Genomic DNA, 19,856 nt, shown 5'->3' on the forward strand with positions numbered 1-19,856 from the left:
CAAATATGATCCCGATTATGTATGATTTAATCTTTTATGATTGATTATATCTTCTATTATGAATTGATTACTTGACTTGAAGTTGTTATGTAAATGGGACATAATTTCCCTTTGTTCATCAAGGCCATTTATACTACTTAATTTTTTGCTCTGTTTAGCAAAAGCAGTAAGGGTAGAGCAACTATGGAATTTTGTTAGTTTCACCAAAGAAATTTGTAAAAATGCTAATTTTTGAAATCTGCAATTGTATTTTAAATTCTCTGGCAAATTAAAGGGGCTGGTATGACCCAGTAGATTTTTCTAAAACCTTTTATATCCCTGAACTTTTTCAGATTCTTTCTTTTCCTTTGTATCATGTTTAATCCAGGCTTGGTATGGTATATCTTTGAGAAGAAATTAAGAGAGAAAATATAAAAGATGACGTTTCAAGCTAGCTTGAAAAATAATTTCATTTGAGATTATTGAATAAATAATCCACTTTTGCAGTAGTCAACCTAGTGAAATGTCTTTGGCACGACTCAAGCACCTTATACTAGAGGCTAGAGTTCTAGATATTCAATTCCATATCTCCAATAATTCTAAGGAACAGTCAATTTAGACAAAATGTTTGGGATTTCATTCAGTAAAGATGTTTATTTAAATCCTCCCTATTTCTTAAATATTAAAACGATGAAAAAATATTTTACTTTCTATTTTGTGAGTGTAAATATCACAAAATAAATTATTAATTTTCTTTGAAGGGTAATGCATGTGATTAGAAAGCTAAAATAGAGATGAAGTTCACAAATCATTCTCTTATGTTTATTTCTTTTTTTTTTTTAGATAGTTCATGGAAAGATTTACAGTGATATTATTCATTCAGCTTTAAAGTAGATTTCTTTTCTTTTTTTACTTATTAAAATGTATTAATCGTAGACATATTTTTTTCTTTTAGCAATGGTTGTTTTGAGCAACCTGGAACCAAATACAACTTATGAAATCAGGGTTGCAGCTGTAAATGGAAAAGGTCAAGGAGACTACAGTAAAATAGAAATTTTCCAAACATTACCAGTTCGTAAGTAATCCTCTCTGTTTTGCTCTCTGTTGCTGTTCTCTTCACTTGCAAATTTAAATAGGATTTTAAAATGCAGGGAGACATTTCAACACTTTAAGGAAGTGAATTACCTTTGTAGAAGTGATTTCTGAAAACGATGGCATCTCGATTTTATAAAAAATAACTTTGTTCTGGAGAAAGAAAAAAGTACAAATGCACTGAAATCTAAAAATTGTAAAATTCATCTAAGGAAATTGTTTCTATAAGGAAGATGTCCTACTTATTCATAGTCTTATTAATTAGATTGTAGTGCTCAGACTATATTCCATGAGTAGAAAAATATCTACATAGATAATTCCTTTGCTGAGGCATGATCATTGCTTTTATCCCATGAATTATATAGGCCTTAAGTGTGAGAAAAAGTCACCACTGAATTAATCTATTGCAAGGTGATTCCAGATGAAGAATAATTACAGCCTCCTCATTGCCATCATGCTTTGGTGTATTTTAAGTCAACTGCATTTGCATGAAATTAAGATACATTTAAAATAGTGTAAATTTCCTTTATGTTGAATAAAATGTTGAAAAATGTGAGAAAATTTGAGTATGACTAAACAAACACTATCATATAACCTATGCATAACCCTGTCTATTACGTAATTTTATTTAGGGAAGTCAAATTGGCTGCAATAATTAAACTAATTTGTGACCAGTTCTTTTCTGTTGGTTCTCATAAAATGTCAGGTGTATTCTCTTTTCTCCATTCTGGATGCCAATGTCTTTTTCAGTCCTTCTTTATTTTTTTCAACAGGATGACTGCAAGAACATATTGATTTATAATCCTACCTCCAGACTAAAATGATTCTACAATTACTTTGCTATAATTTAAATAGAGATGTACCCTTTTCTGCTTATAATCCTTAACAACCCTTCATATTTAGTTTTTCCCATAATCTCTTATTGAATTCCTTTTAGATATTACTGAACTGGTTTTTGCAGAAGTTTTAATTCGTTTATTGAAAATAGATTGTATTGCATATAGGTCATGTGAGTCATAATATCTGACAGTAACTGAATTAAATTTTATGAACAATCTTTGTATACTTTCTCTATTTATTTATTTTTTAGGGCCACACCTATGGCATATGGAAGTTCCCAGGTTCAGGGTCTAATCGGAGCTGCAGCTGCCAGCCTACACCACAGCCACAGCAATGCCAGATCTGAGCCACATCTGTGACCTTTTCTGCAGCTGTGGCAAAGCCAGATCCTTAACCCACTGAGAGAGGCCAGCAATTGAATCTGCATCCTCATGGATACTAGTCTGGTTCTTAACCTGCTGAGCCACAACGGGAACTCCATTTTCTTTATTTATTTCTTCATGGCTGTGTAATACACACAAGGTTATTTTACTGTTTGCCAACATGCCCAATTGTCATATTTCTTTAATGATTTGCCTTTTCTCAGATAAAATACTGGCTTGATTAAAGTTATAAACCTGAGATTAGACATAAAGATTACCTGCAGAAAAAAGTCCAGCTTCTCTAGTTTGGGAAAGGTGCTAACCTCAGCACTGTATTCTGCTTGGATCATCTCGGCATTCCTCTGAGTTGCTGAGGTACTATAAGTTTGTAGAACCTTGCAAATGGAAGTGAGTCCCCTTAGAGTTTCTTAGTATGACCTTATCTGTCTCCATATCCATAGGGAATTGGAGGAAACAGAGGCAGAGGTCACCACTGCATGCCCATTGACATCACATAAGTGACACACAGCAGGGATTCCCATTCCAAGGGGCCCAGCAGTGATGGCATCCTTCACATAAAAAACCCTGACCCTTCAGTAGATCCCTGTTCATAGGAAAAATATTAGTGTCTTTCTTATAAGACCAGCTCCATGTGAAGCATAACACCGAAGGAAGTATTTTCACGAAGCTAGAATTTATTAAAAAAAAAAAAAATTAAACCCATCTATAACTTGGATACTACAAAATTTCTTTATTCAAATCTTCATCTACTTATAAATGCTCATTAAAGCAGATAACTAATTGCTAAGATGTTATTTTCCCATATAGTTTGATGATTTACTAAAATATTATCTTCACATATAGTTTGATGACTTAATATGTTTCTATTATTACATATTTACAAAACATTTACAAAATGAATTGACATTAGTAAAATAAATGGTTGTACACTATTACTACAAGAAATAAAGTTGTATGCTTGTATAATGCAGTGAGTACTATTCTCGCAGAATTTGCACATCAATATAGACCATATATTTGGTCCTGAGGCTTCATAATTTTGGCATATGTCTAGTGTTCTGAATATTGCTGTTTCTCAGATGGAGAAAATGAGGATCAGAGATTATATCGCAATAAAGGGCAAATAGAAAGTAGTAAACCCAGAATAACATCATACATTTTGATTATATGTGGTGGTGTTTTTATAAAAATGCGGTTTCTTTATATATATGATGTATGTGCAAATCCCAAGAATGTTGTGTTGCATATTTAGGTGAACCAAGTCCTCCATCCATTCATGGACAGCCTAGCAGTGGGAAAAGCTTTAAACTCAGTATCACCAAACAGGATGATGGAGGGGCCCCTATTTTGGAATACATCGTGAAATATAGAAGTGTAAGTGCCCTGTTTGTTACTGTTTTGTGCAGTGTTTTTAAGTTGCATTAAATTTGAATTGAATTCATAGAAATGTCAGAAGTGAATGCATAACTACAAATTAAATAACAATAATGATAAATGGTTCTCATAGGAATTCAAGTGACATTTTTCCATTGCTGAAATTTATCATTATAAACTCTAAAATATGTGCTTGTTGGTTTGTTTTTGTAAAATTTAAACATAGATCATTAAAATGATGCCATAGTTTCTACCTGGTGATTTCTAAACTTGGCAACATTTCAGAAATGAAATGTCATTTTCCCTGTTTTTCTGATAAGTTTAGCAGGATATTTCACCTTCCATTCTGCTCAATTTTAGTAACTTTAAGCCTTCTCAATTTTAGTTACTGTAGGTAGGAGTAGCAAATCACACCTCAAAAATGACCTTATTATTTATTTTTATGAATTATTGTTATCAATGACTTGAAATAAATTTATTATTTAATATGACTTTATAAAAAGAAATCACTCGAATCAACATCTAACAAAAAATGGCCACATTGAACTTGAGAGAGAGAGAATAGATTTTTTCAAGCTTAATTAGCGCTAATATGGGATTTTGGACAGCCCAAAGCTGCTTTGAGACTTGTCAAAGCAGGGGATGAAGGATGTTCTCTGGTTACAGATGAAGAAAGTGACCTGAAAGACTTTACCTTCAGCTGAAAATGATGCCAACGTCCACTACAAATGATTTCTGTTAACAGCTCTGCCATAAGTACCAATGAGTATTTGTGTCTGCTGCAGGATATGTTAAAAGTGACACATAATTTTAAATCTAATTTTGAAAAGTTTATTTACTAATTATTATTATCCCATAATACCATGTCAATTTGATTCATTTTAATTTTATTTTCCTTTTTCATATCTCAAGGATTCACCTTAATGCATATATTCCCTTAATGTGTTTCCTCAGCAAAAATACATGCCATTATCATCTTTCATTCGCATACACCCTTTTGTATTCTAACACTTAGTCATTTCTTACAACTTTTGAAATGGAACATCAACTTTTAAAATTTCTATGACTTTTAGTTATCATGATAACTTTGTGTGTGTGTGTGTTATCATGTCAATGTAATGGTGGCCTTAACCAAATTGAAAAATATTACTGTTCTCTCCATATTGGTTAAACCTGTAACCCTGGGAAATTTAGGTGACTTTCTCATTTTTAATTTAAATATTTTTAACCTTTTGTTTTACTAATATTTATGATTATCCATGTAATAGTGTGTCAATTCCATACTTATGTTTCCTGAACATTTATGGATATTTTCCAAGTTTATTCTATTTAGAAAATAGTGAAATTGCTTCTTAATAGAATGTAAATGATTTTACCTATCTTGCCATAAATCTACAATTTTCTAAATTATAATGTTGATGCTTTTAAATTCAAATATCTAAATTTTGGAGGATGGTTTGAAAAAAGGGAGTTTAATTTTGAGCAGCAAACTTCAGTAATTAATTTTAGATACCAGTTTAGTCTTTTAAATTTAAGACTGATGTCCCCTTCCAAGGACCCCCCTTTGTTGCAGGTTTCATGCTGGAGATGATGGACAGCTGTGTGTCTTATGTCTAAACGTCTATGAAGGTTTCATACCTCCCTTCCAAAGCAACTCTGAAAGGCTCATTTGTCTCTCTGTGAATCTGATGGTGTCTTAGTGGTCAGGTCAAGTTTCTCGACCATTCTTATTTGACCATTTGGAAACTCTTTCAATGGGAAAGGGTCTCTGTAAGGGTCGTAAGCTTAATGCAAATTAATGGGAATGACCTGGGAGAAAAGAACTTGTATGCAGATTGCGGACCATGATTACACCTGGAAGAATTTATGATACAAAATACAAATGGATGGTAAGAATCTGTAGGTAATTCCAGCAAAATTCCATAGTGAACACTGAACTTCAGTGATGAATTGTAAAAATATATCTAACATTATACCCTTTATATGATAGTTTCTATCTAAAACTAAAAGCTATGTTTGACTTGACCTTCTAAAGAGTTGACATTGGAAATAATACAAATGTTATATTGAGTTTAACAAGAATCATTCATTTCAATTGATAATGGAAAACATGTATTATTTCGTATTGTATCTTTACTTTATCCATCAGTGGTTTTTATTAATATAGCATGTATATTTTAGAAATGATGTGACTTTGTTCAGCTATAGAGTCAGGGATCCAAATTATTTTTCCTTATGTTCTTTCATCCTTAGCAAGTTGGCTTTTGTCTTCATATAGATTATCTCATGTTCCTAAGTTGTTGCCCTCACGTCTACATTCAAAATGTAAGGAGAGTGAAAAGAACAAAAGAAACAATAGGCTGTTTAAGCTGAATTTGTCTATTTTTCCAGCAATGCTGTATACTTTTTTAAAAAGCCCCACCAAGCAGAATTTGAATTATGTCTCATTAGATAGAATATGTCTCATTTGACTACCATTAAATGAAAGGTCTTATAGTTGGGATTTGGGTCAGCTAAACAATGGGGTCTCCAACATATTGTTAAAGGAATTGCCTATGTTATTGTAAAGACTGACTTAGTTTGCTAGGACTGCCATAACAGAATACTACAGATGAAGTGTCTTAAACAACACAAATATGTTTCCGCACAGTTATGGAGGCTGGTAGACCAAGACAAAAGCGTCAGCAGGTGTGGTTTCTCCTACGGCCTCTCTCCTTGGCTTATAGATGGCTACCTTCTTGCTGTGTCCTCACATGGCCTTTTTATCTGTGCACACACATCTCTGGTGTTTCTTCTTCTTCTTGTGAAAATATAAGTATTATTTGACTAGGGCTCCATCTAAAGGATCTCCTGTAACCTTAGATACCTCCTTAAATATATCATACCTTCTAATAGAATTACATTGGAGGGGAGAACTTTAACATTAATCTGAGGGAGTGTACACAAATTAGTCCAGAATAATATTATCTGTTGTGAATCTTGTGTATCTATAAAGGCACATTTGGCATTTTGGGTGGTATAACAGTGGGCCAACCAGGAATCAGACACTCAATACAGTACGTTTAGCATTTCTCACCCCCTACCTATATTACAAGTAGTGATTTCAGTCACTGTTGAAACCAGAAATGTTCACTAGCATATCAGTACATCTGTTTAGAGTGAAATAGATTCATAAAATGGAAATAGACATTCAAGGGGAAATTACATTTATATGTATATACTTGAAAACATAAACTGCATTTAAAATGCTGACCAAATTTATTTTGGTTTCTTTAATGTGGGTTAAAATTAATATTTTATGAGAAGTTATGTGTGAAACATAGAGACAAATAAAATGTTAAGTGTAATAAAATTAGAAAATTTTGTGGATTCAAATAATAGTAGTCATCAATATATTTTACCTCTATACTTAGTTAACATGTCTCAATTTCACATTAAAATTTAAACAAGGACAAGTTTTGTTTTCAGTAAATCTCTGGCTTCCATTGTTTTGCCTTTCTTCTCCCCGTCATAACCCCAATAAATCTAATGGTAGCAGTGCCCTAGTTTTGCGTATTTCCTCCTCAATTTCATCTCATCTCATTTGTCTTGCCATACGTCTTCTTTTCATTCCAATATCCAGCTTTTTCTAACTGCAAAAATTACTAGAGAATCTCTTTTTAAATAGCATAATGAAAATGGTTGCATAATTCAAACATAGTTATAACTGACAGATAATAAATTACTGTGTTTCTATAAAGCCTACTGGCATTTTTACTTTTTTTGCTTTTTAGGGCCACACCTGCGGCATATGGATGTTCCCAGGCTAGGAGTTGAATCAGAGCTACAGCCTCTGGCCTACACCACAGCCACAGCAACATGGAATCCCAGCTGCATCTGTGCCCTACACCACAGCTCATGGCAACACCAGATCCCCAACCCACCGGGCGAGGCCAGGGATCGAACCCTCATCCTGATGGATCCTAGTTGGGTTCCTTAATTGCTGAGCCACAAAGGGGACTCTCCCTACTGGCTATTAGTAGAACTTTAGGCTATGGTAAGAGCTGTAAAAGTAATTTCTTTCTTTTTTTTTTTTTTTTTTTTGTCTTTTTTGCTATTTCTTGGGCCACTCCCGCGGCATATGGAGGTTCCCAGGCTAGGGGTCGAATCGGAGCTGTAGCCACCGGCCTACACCAGAGCCACAGCAACACGGGATCCAAGCCGCGTCTGCAACCTACACCACAGCTCATGGCAACACCGTATCTCTAGCCTATTGAACAAGGGCAGCGACCGAACCCGCAACCTCATGGTTCCTAGTCGGATGCATTAACCACTGTGCCACGACGGGAACTCCTGTAAAAGTAATTTCTTGCAGCCTTTGTATTTCAAGGGAGGTATTGCTCACTCTTGAAGGGAGAAAAAATGTACATGAAGTGTTATTTTCTCACTTTTTAATGGACAAACTGAACCAAACTGAGCCTTACACAGTTTGGGTGACTTGGTCATGGGTGGAGCTAGGGAACAGAAATAAGATTTTGTCATCTAAAAAAAAAATTTTTAGTGGTAAGGGCTGAAGTAAAATTTGCCTGCTGAGATTATATTGACTCCTCAACCACTCTCCAAATACAGCTCCTGTGTCTCCAAATACAGCCATCATCCATCCACTTCCTTACCATATCATTTAATGAAATACCTTGTACTCCAACACACTAAAACAGTCTCCATCTTCCTTTGTTTCCCTGTCCCTCCCTTTATTAACTCCTCCATCATGCAAACATCATGCTCTGCAGGTCCAACTGCAATTCCATGATTCAGTATAAGGTGATATTCATGTGATCAAACAATAAATAGCCCCTCTTGGGAGGGAATAATTTTCTCTACAGTTTCTTTCTTAACAAGTTACTAGTTCACATTTAAAAAAAAAAAAACTTGCATACTCAAAATTTGGTGGCTAAATATTTATAATGGCATTTGCCTTCGTGTTTACCCTTCTATTGAAATAATAAAAACCATTTCAAAAAAATTCTTAATTATCTATTTTCTTTGTCTGACTCCAAGCCACTCCATCTATTATTCCTCAAATTGTATGAATTCCACAATGGACTAAAGTGTTATTGAATAACTTGAAAATTTATTTAGCTATATGCAACTCATTTTTTAATTGGATATCCTTTATGGGAATAAGATATGTAAATTCAGAAAGTAAGGAACAGCCTCATGAGATGTCCTACTTGATTCTTCTTCCACCCTATCTTTAGACTCCCCTGTGAACAGGACTATATGTTTTATAAGCTAGAAACAACAAAATTGAGATGATATATTCCTTATATGAGTATTGATTTGTAGAAGACATTGAATCTAAGTATTTAAACCAGGATTTCACTGGAAAAGAGACTAATCATATCATAATGTAGAGAACATATATCTTTCTATAGATTCTGAATCAGGAAACACATATTATTCTATGTTATCTTATAGTAAATAGAGCACACAACTTTGTTCAGTTGCCTATTAAGAAGATAGAATTTATGAGAACAGAACTGGAGTAATAAAAGCAGAATTAGATGGCACCATGGACCCTTTAGGAAAGTTAACATCTGTAATAAGTCATTGAGATTAAGCCATGTATTTGGAGAATAAAGACAAACATTAATCTCAGAATGCAAATGGAAAAATTAAAAGTTATTTTATGTACAGAATATTTTCACTGACTTTGTACTGTGGTGTCAATAGAATTATATATATTTTTACTAGAGTATAGTTGATTTACAGTGTTGTGACAATTTCGTCTGTGCAGCATGGTGACCCAACCATATACATTATTTGTCTCATACTATCTTTTATCATATTCTACCCCAAGAGATTGGATATAGTTTACTGTGATGTACAATAGGACCTCATTGCTTATGCATTCTAAGTGTAATAGTTTGCTTCTACCAACCCCAAACTCCCAGTCCATCCCACTCCCTCCTCGCTGGCAACCACAAGTTTGTTCTCCATGTCCATGATCTGTTTCTGTCTTGTAGATAGTACCATTTGTGTCATATTTTATATTCCACATATAACATTTTTTGATAATTTATTTTTTAAATTTTATTATATTTAATTTACAATGTCCCCTCAATTTCTGCTGTACAGCAAGGTGACCCAGTTATAAATATATATATATATATATATATATATATATATATATATTCTTTTCTTCACATTATCCTCCATCATGTTCCATCACAAGTGATTAGATATAGTTCCATGTGCTATACAGCAGGATCTCATTGGCTTATCCACTCCAAGTGCAATAGTTTGCACCTACTAACCCCAAATTACAAATCTATTCCAATTCCTCCCCCTCCCCCTTGGCAACCACAAGTCTGTTCTCCCTGTCCATGAGTTTATTTTCTGTAGATAGGTTTATTTGTACCATATTAGATCCCAGATAGGTTTATTTGTACCATATTAGATCCCAGATGTAAGTGATACTGCCAAGACCAGCTCAGCAGGTGAGGGCTGAAGAACAGGTGCTGTGGAATTTAAGAAGAAGTTAACATAAAACAAGACACAGAGACATTTATCTTAATCAAAAGGGGGAACCAGGGGGCTCAAGGTCTCAGGGACCAAGAGCACCGCCTCAAGAAACCACACTGCTTTTATTGTGCTCTTTAGGATTATGTCAAGTGAGGAGGAGGCTATAGGTGCAGGATATAGTTTTTTCTTATTTTAAAAGTCACATAGCTGGTAGCTGGTTAAGCTTTTATTCTGACCTTTAGGCATTTAACAATAATTAACATTGAGGAAACTTGGCCTCAGGTATCTATGCATAGCATCTAGAGAATCACCACTGTGCTTCTGCAGACTGAGTGCCTATCTGCAGCAACCCAGCATGCCTAGGTTTGTACCTCGTTCTCTTTGCTGATGCATATCTTGCTAACGATCCCTCATAAACAGCATGTGGTATTTGTCTTTCTCTTTCTGACTTACTTCACTTTGTATGCGAGTCTCTAGTTCCATTCCTGCTAACAACCCCTCATAAACAGCATATGGTATTTGTTTTTCTCTTTCTGACTTACTTCACTTTGTATGAGAGTCTCTAGTTCCATTCATGTTGCTGCAAACGCATTATTCTTTTTATGGCTGAGCAGTATCCCATTGTGTAGATGTACCACTGCTTATTAATCCATTCATTTGTTGATGCACATTTAGGTTGTTTCTGTGTCTTGTCTATTTTGAATAGTTCTGCTATGAACATAGAGGTGTGTGAATCTTTTTCACTGACAGTTTTGTCTGGATATATATCCAGGGGATTTCTGGATCATATGTTAGTTCTGTAGTTAGTTTTCTGAGGTGCCTCTATACTGTTTTCCATAGTGGTTGTACCAGTTTATATTCCCACCAACAGTGTAGGAGGGTTCCCTTTGCTCCACACCTTCTCCAGCATTTGCTATTTGTAGACTTACTAATGATGGCCATTCTGACCAGTGTGAAGTGGTACCTCATTGTAGTTTTGATTTTCATTTCTCTGATAATTAGTGATGTTGATCATTTTTTTTATGTGCCTTTTGGCCATCTATATGTCTCCTTTGGAGAAATGTCTGTTCAGGTTTTCTGCCCATTTTTCAATTGGCTTGTTTGTTTTATGGCTGTTGAGTCGTATCAGCTGTTTTTATATTTTAGAGATTAAGCCCCTTCATCATTTGAATCTATTTTCTCCCATTCCATAGATTGTCTTTTTAAAAATGGTTTACTTTGCTATGCAAAAGCTTGTCAGTTTGATTAGGTCCCAATATTTAATTTTGTTTTCATTTCTATTGCCTTGGGAGACTGGCCTAAGAAAACATTTGTATGGTTGATGTCAGAAAATGTTTTACCTATGTTCTGTCCAAGGAGTTTTATGGTGTCTTGTTTTATGTTTAAGTCTTTAAACCATTTTGAGTTTTTTTTTTTTTGTTGTTCATGGTAATTGGGTGTATTCCAGTTTCATTGATTCACTAGCTTCTGTCTAGTTTTCCCAGCACCACTTGCTGAAGAGACTGTCTTTTTCCCATTCTATATTCTTGGCTCCTTTGATGAAGATTAATTGACCATTGCAGTCTAGGTTTACATTTCTGCGTTCTTTATTTTGTTCCATTGGTCTGTATGTCTGCTTTTGTACCAGTACCAAACCGTCTCGATTACTGTAGCTTTGTGATATTGTCTGAAGTCTGGGAGAGTTCTGCCTCCTGTTTGTTTTTTTTTCCTCAGGATTGCTTTGGCAATTTTGAGTCTTTTATGGTTCAAGTTTTGAAATATGTTCCAACATTGGATAGTTATGATCCTTAAAGACTCCTAAACCTTTTGGTGTGTTTTCCTTGCTGCTAGTGAAAATGATGATTTTTATTCATTCTTGTTTTGATATCATAAAACATTCTAATTGTTGTCTGAATAAATAAATGTATAAATGACTTAATAAGTTTATCTATGTTGTGCAATTATAAATGGCCTGTAACTAGATTAATATATGTATATAAGGAATAATAAATACAAGGGAAAAAACTTGTACTGTGTTCATTTTTATAGGTTGTGAGAGCACAGAATGTGATAGATAGGAAAAATTAGCCCTTATTTTCCCCTAAAGAAGTACTTGGGTGTTGAAGACAAGGAATAGATAAAATAGAGTCCAGTGTAAAAATTTTTACCAGGCTTCAGGACCTAGAACAAAGGCACTTTGAATAGGCTATAATGATATAAAAAATGTACAGTGGAGAGTGGGTGTATGTGTATGTAAATTGTCTGGATTGCTAAATCACTCCCTCTCATACTCAGAGAAACAAACGGAGCTTTAGAGAATTCTGGGGATTTCTGTAAGTTCATGTAAGTAGTGAAACCCAGGAAACCCAGGAACCAGGAGCTGCCTTATATGGGAATACAAAATCTTATATCACAGCACACTGGATTCACAAGAACCTTAAAATTAATCAAGTTAGTACAAGCCCACCTCCTCTATTGTCTTCTCTTTTTATAATTATGTAGTTTTTATTTAAGATGATGTTGACCATATATACCCTGAGACTTTGTAAAGAAGGTTAGTGAATATCTTCTTATTTTGAATAAAAGCAGTGAAGGTGCCCTTTACATATGAGGAAACAAAAACCCTCTCCCTCCCTCCTCCACTCTTCTCCCTACAGATGATAGCAAACATTTCCTTATATGCTGATATGATTTACAATAACTTTTAAGGAGTCCTCTTAATTGTCATATGGCCTTGCTACCAACATTTTGATGAAAAGAATTGCTTAAGAGAAACTGTATCAAAGCAAAATGACCTTTTTTTTTTTCTTTTTTTTTTTTGTCTGTGGCTGTCCTTTAACTTTTAATTGGCTTATTAATACTAGGGCTATTCAGCAAATCATCTCATTAAGTTACCTAAGGGAACATTTTGCAACCAGATTATCTTAAATTGTTCCCTTGGCATTTAAATTCTGTAAATTAGGCCCTCTACAAATGCATAATTGAGATTTTGATCCCTAAGGGAGCATTTGGTAACACCCACTTTATTTTTTTTTCTATACCCTAGAAATAGTAATTAAAGGATTCAAAATCCTCCTTGCCTAATGGTGAATGGAAAATCAAATTGATTTAAATTGGGGAAAATATTAGAATTCCCTTTGGTTCCTTATGCCATCAGTCCAACTGTCTGAAATTATGGAGAGGCTTTTTATTTATTGTGCTAAGATCTTCAACAATTAAGAATTAAGTGATTGGTAATTCAGAAGAGACTCTGCATGTCTTGGACTTGTCAGGACTTTGACCTTAAATATTCAATTTTCCTAAATAGTATTTTTGGAGGATTACCTGAAGGGTGTGAAGTCTTTTTGTACCTCCGAATAATACATTTCATCCTAGGGTAATTCAGGTATCAGCTGTTGGCTTATTTTCTGGCTCTTTCCCCCACATATCCACTCAGATACAAAGCAAAACTCAGCTCTGGATTTTCACACAAATATTCACTCTGCTCAAGAGTGGTAGTTAAGGAGTTTCCACTGTGATGCAGCGGAAACAAATCTGACTAGTGACCATGAGGTTGTGGGTTTGATCCCTGGCCTTGCTCAGAGGGTTAAGGATCCAGTGTTGCCATGAGCTGTGGTGTAGGTCACAGACATGGCCTGGATCTGGTGTTGCTGTGGCTGTGGTGTAGGCTGGCGGCTACAGCTCCAATTCGACCCCTAGCCTGGGCACCTCCATGTGCTGCAGGTGTGGCCCTAAAAAGCAAAAAAAAAAAAAGATTGGTAATTAAATAGAACTTACTGAATTATTGGGCACGAGGACAGCTACAAAGGCAACTACTGCTTTGTGTAGGCTTTGTCCTTATCTAACCTTTCAATCTTCCCGCCCTTCATCCCCATCTTTCTCTCTGTGTGTGTATTCCATTTTGTCTGTAGAAAAAATTATATATATATATACATATATATATATGTATAATATGTATGTTCATATATATGTACCATGTCATATATGATCTAAGATTATTTTTTAGTAGAGATTTTTTTAAGTTTTATTTTTTTTGGTTAACACCTGTAAAGTGTTTTTACATTTACTTAAAACAGTAAACAACAGTGTTTGTCATTACATCTTTTAGTGATTGTGTATCTTTCTGAAACTTTCAACCATTGTACCTATTTTTTTGGATTTAAACTTCTCAGAAGAATCACCTTCTTTTCATTAAGTAGGTGAGGACAAATATAAAGAAAAATGGAACTGGAGTTTCTTATTTCCAGTAAAGTTGACATTATTTCCCCAGAGGAAACTTCCCTGGCTCCAGGATTCTATTAGTTCTCCCTGTTGCATGTTCCCAAAGCATTCTTTTATTTCTCAAAGAGCTCATGTCTTTATTATGTGCTGATTTATAAACTCCGAAATGAGGTATTGTACATATCTTTTTCACTATTGTATTCAAAGTTCTAGAGAAGTCTCAGTACCCACTAAAGACTGAATAACTGAATGAATTGATGAAGAAAGAGGGTGTTGGGACAATTATAGCTAGTGATACTACTGTCCTAGGCATTTCAAAAGTCCACCTGGGTTCCTTTCTTAACTTTACTAGTCATTTAGTAATTTAGATAAGTTATAAGGTTTCTGGTTCATACCATTGTTTTCCAATGCCTTTTCCAGTAACTTCATAACACCTTAAATAATATTGTGCACAAGTCCAATATGATAAATAAGCCTATTTACAAGTTTCAAAAAGCAAGGGCATATACCTCTTATTTATACGATAACTTTAGGTGCTTGTCCAAAACCAATAGCTTCATTTAGAGGGGGTAGTAATATCTTCAGTTTTATATGAAACAGCAAAACAGGACAACATATTTCCTTTGTAATAAAATTGTATGAACCCAAAAATAATTAAGCAGAACCATAGGATAGTATCAAAACTAATGCCATCTTGTCTCCTTTTGAAGGACACTTCATATTTGTATAGCTTCAGTTTAATGCAATCATGAATTTAACTTCCACAATTTGACAATTTGACTTTAGATAATAAATCCTCAATTTTCACCATAAATGTAGAAAACAGTTACTCTTTCTAATCAAATAAATATTGTAAAATATTGGCTCAACATAAAGTAATTCTGGGCTGGGCACTGAGGTTAAACAGATTGATAAATCAATCAATTGATCATTCTGTCTGTTTACCCATCTGTCACTATGACTTGGTTACAACTTATTTATAATACACATCTGGGAAATTGAGATTTGTATTTGGAGTGATGGATTATTATATATGTGGTTTCAGAGAAAATATCATTTCATTTCTATATAGTTACTATGAAAATACTTTCTCTTTAATACCTATCACTCGTTAAGTGGTTATGATTCTTAATGCCCTGGAATAATCAGTTTACTTAGTTTTGCTCATTGCTCCCTCAGGAAAGCTAACAAAGGCAGCCACGACCATCACTTCTGCAATAGAGATGAGGCACAGAGAACTTGCCATTTAAACACTTACCTGTGCTTACATGGCTAACATAGGTGGAGCTGAATGTTCACATTGTTTAGTATAGTTACTGTCCATAAAATTATATCAATTATTTGTAACTGTACTCATAGTATTTTTTCAAATAAAGGATAATTCATATATAATGCTGTCCAAAACATTTATTTTAGAAAAAGAATCAGAATTTAAGTGCAGAATGTCCAAAGACAGGATAACATTTTTTAGTTTCTTATGCTAATAACCTATTTAACAGCTAATAATTTTTCTTCTATGTTGTTTCATTATAAGTCTAAAACATCATAGTAATTTAAATCTATTTAAAAAATCCAGAATTTATTTGCAAGAAACTTTACTACCTACCTCCCCTACCCCACTCCAAGCCTTAAACTACAGTCTCTGGCAGTTATTTTAATGGATATATTAGACTTTTTCTATATATGAGATTTTATTTTCATATTTACATGACTATTAATAGTCAACAAAGCGGATAGACAGAAGACTGATGTATGTGAAATTTAAAAAATCTTAATGGAGATAAATTGTCAGTTGCTGAATCATCAAGGATTAATTATGAAATCATTGCTCTTCAGCTAATTTTAAAAGCATTACATTTTTTGTGGAAAAATCTTAGAAATGACTTCATCTGTATACAGCTTCATTTATCCCAGTGGATGAGAAAATATTCTTTTTTGATTCACTAAACCCACTTGATCCAATTTCAAGATAAATTAATATTTTTAAAGATCACAAATTTAGTGCATGGATATTTAAAATGTATTTGTAATGCCTTAACAGAAAGATAAAGAAGACCAGTGGCTAGAGAAAAAAGTGCAAGGAAATAAAGACCATATTATTTTGGAGCATCTACAGTGGACAATGGGGTATGAAGTTCAAATTACAGCAGCCAATAGATTGGGATATTCAGAACCAACAGTCTATGAGTTCAACATGCCACCGAAGCCCAACATTATTAAAGGTAAGCAACGTATATGCTCTCTTAGGCTGAAAATAAATGTGGTATTATCTTTTATTACCCCTCTCGATTTTTCTTAATATTGAAAATATAATTTTATAAAAGTGTAAATTCTAGTGCTAATCCTGATCATTTACATGTCCTAATTGAGATTTCTCAATCTCTCTTGCTATGGAAGATTTGTTCATATGTAAATGCACTTTCACAACTTAAGTGGTTGAAATGGTCAGGAGAGAAGAGCAGAGGGGGAGGGTGGAGAGTAAGAAAGACTGTTGAAAATCAACTTGAAAAAATGTCATCCAGACTAGAAAAGACGTTTTCAAAGAGGACAACTTTTCTGACTAAGACATGGGAATTGGTTCTCCAATTCTGGGGAGATGTAGCCAGAGATAATAAACCTATTCATGCCTGACCAAGGATGTTGAGTTTGAAAAGATAAAGTCTGTCATACATCATCATAAACAACCATAAATATAGCCCCAGAAAGAACTATGATGAGAGTTTCAAAGAATCTCAAAAAGTTGTCATGACACTCATCATTGGCAGTCACATCATACTGGTGGCTTCTACCTTTGTTGGCCAATAGTGCTTACATCATTTTATGCTAGTAATACTACCAAAGTCCAAAGAAGGGATATTAAAATTATTTTCTGATACATGCTATAGAGGTAAAGATGCAAGAATTTTTCCTGATTCAGTCAGTTAAGTGTTAGTAAGGTGTCATACTGGTCAATTTTAACATTAATTTTCCTTGATGTATCATATTTACTATTAAATGGTAAATTTTATAATATGTGTATTATACACATATAATCTTTATATATATATATATATGTATATGTGGAGAGAGCTATGCAAGCTACATATCCATAAACATGACTTGTCATATTGTAATAGCATATCAGTATTGTTACATAATATTTTTGAGACTAGAAAAAAATAAAATTTGTCAGTTCAGGAAGATTCCCTGTGGTGAACAGGTTAAGGATCCCAAGTTAACATAGCTATAGTGCAGATCACAACTGTGGTATGGGTTCAATTCCTGGCCCAGGAACTTCCAAATGCTGCAGTCATGGCCAAAAATGAGTAATAATAATAAAAGAAAAGAAAAAACCTGAGGAAAAAATAATTTCAGTTCAGTCATGCTAGTTAACCCTCTTTTAATTTCAAATTGATATTAATATCATCATTATGACTTTGTTATATCATCTATTCTTTTTTAAATTGAAAGCAAATTTATGCAATTAATATTTCTATTAAAAAGTAATTACTATTGATTATATGGTTTAAAATAATGGATATCATAACTTTGTATTGCTAGTATCAATTAATAAATGCTCCCAATTATAATTTTAAATTAGAAAGTTGGAAGTTTCTAAAATAATATGGATATCTGGATATAATATTGTGCTGGAACTTTTTAAAATTTACAAAGTACTTCTGTCTGCATTTATTATCTCATTTTATTCTTGGATCTGAGTCGAGTAAGGAAGAGTTATCCTCATTTTATGGATACAATTTTGAGCAATTAAATTATTTGTTCAAGGTTAGAACTACTTTAAATCATATGACAAACCCCATGCCCCTTACAAGATAATACATACACCTAAGTAAGAAGAATGGTTGAATAAGCCACTAAATTCATTGTTTCTAGAAGTTTTAAACATCAAGTGCTTCTACAATTATAATGCATTGTGTTTGTAGTAATTATCCTACATGCAGATATCAACAACATGATGTCAATATGATTCTTAATGAGCCAGAATCTTCAAAGGAGGACTGCAAGAGTAAACTTCATCCTTCTACATCTTTAATTTAGCTCATATACTTGGAAGGAATAATAATTTTTATCGAGATTAAAAATTAATATTTGTGAAGTAGAAGACAATATTTTGGTTATATTTTATTTTTTAAAATTTGATGAATTTTATTATATTTACAACATCATCACAACTTAATTTTAGAACATTTCCATCCCAAACCCCCAGCCCACTCCCCCAACCTGTACCCTTTGGTAACTCTTTTAGTTACACTTAATAGATAAGACACAAACTGTAAAAAAATAGATTTTAAGCAGGTTGCTTTATATTGTATTCCCAGAGCCCCTGCTGTGCTATTATTATTAGAAACTCTTGTTAGCAAAACCAATGATAGGTATAAACCAAAAGGTAAAATAAATACAGAAACATACGCACATATGAAGGCACAAAATAACTAAAATATGCTATGATGCATTTACTGTAAATATGCTTTGTTTCAATTTTGAAAAGTCAGCTTGTGTGTAGTAACTAGAAAAAAAATTTTTTTTCTTTAATTTCAGCTTTGTGCTTATCATTTAACTACTCTTGACCTGTATTTCCTAACATTTAAATTTGTTTCTTCTGGTTCTGCAAAGTTGTTTCATTCATTCCATTTATTTATTGGGGGCTTGATTTGTGAAAAGTACTGTGATAAATACAGAGGAATGATCTATGAAAAGTACAGAACTGGTTCCTGCACTTGAAGATTGTATAATCTAGTAGGGATTAAATGAGAGAATAACAACCAAGTAATTACAATTTAGAGATATGCTGGGGCAGTATGCTGCCATGAGACAATTTGGCACATGTATATAACTTATGGTGGTAGGTGGGCATTAAGAAAAGATTCCCTTGGAAAGTGATTTTCTAAAAGAAATCTGTAGGGAATGAGACTTCCAGGGAAAGTCTAATATGGAAGAAGTCATTGAGAGAAAAAGAATTTTGTTTGCTTTAGGAACAAGAAAAAGAAGGGCTGAAAGAGAAACTGGAGATGTATGAACAAAAATAAGGATAGAGAGGGAGCTGTGACCCATAGAATCCAAGGTCTTCTGGAAACTATGTAAATAATTTAAAAACAGAGCCTAAAAGTAATAAGAACTCTTTTGAAGTAGGGAAAATATATGAATAGATAGACATTGTAGACAGACTAATCTTGCTCGTCTGGGTAGAACCAAGAGATGGATGACCATGAATGCTTGAACAATGTGATAACAGTAGAAAACAAAAACAATGAATATATTCCCTACATGGTGTAGACTAACCTGCCTGCATAACCATTGGATTCAGTAGACATTGATGACTTTTGAGTTTCTTGCTTGGGCAGCTGGAACATTGTTGACATAATTCTTCAGGATAAATAATCTTATAAACAGCAGGATTTGGGGAAGGAGGATCAAATATAATATCAGTTTGGTATTTGCTAAGCTTAAAGTGTCAAATAGATGTTAGATATATGTGAGAAGAAT

At 33.7% G+C, this 19,856-nt stretch overlaps 1 protein-coding gene across 2 annotated transcripts in view; it reads left to right on the top strand.

Annotated features, from left to right (window-relative positions):
- Nucleotides 1–19,856, top strand: part of NCAM2 (neural cell adhesion molecule 2) — a 503,541-nt gene that overhangs the window by 447,515 nt on the left and 36,170 nt on the right. For both annotated transcript variants that reach the window (XM_021070858.2, XM_021070859.2), the window contains exons 13-15: nt 935–1,054; nt 3,547–3,668; nt 16,414–16,594. In XM_021070858.2, coding sequence (XP_020926517.1) covers nt 935–1,054; nt 3,547–3,668; nt 16,414–16,594 — 423 coding nt within the window. The remainder of the gene's footprint in view (nt 1–934; nt 1,055–3,546; nt 3,669–16,413; nt 16,595–19,856) is intronic.

Source organism: Sus scrofa, chromosome 13, assembly GCF_054392235.1.
Source record: "Sus scrofa isolate SSC_HxYL_T2T_F1_AM1 chromosome 13, Sscrofa_HxYL_maternal_Yorkshire_Landrace_v2.0, whole genome shotgun sequence".
NCBI classification, from domain to species: domain Eukaryota; kingdom Metazoa; phylum Chordata; class Mammalia; order Artiodactyla; family Suidae; genus Sus; species Sus scrofa.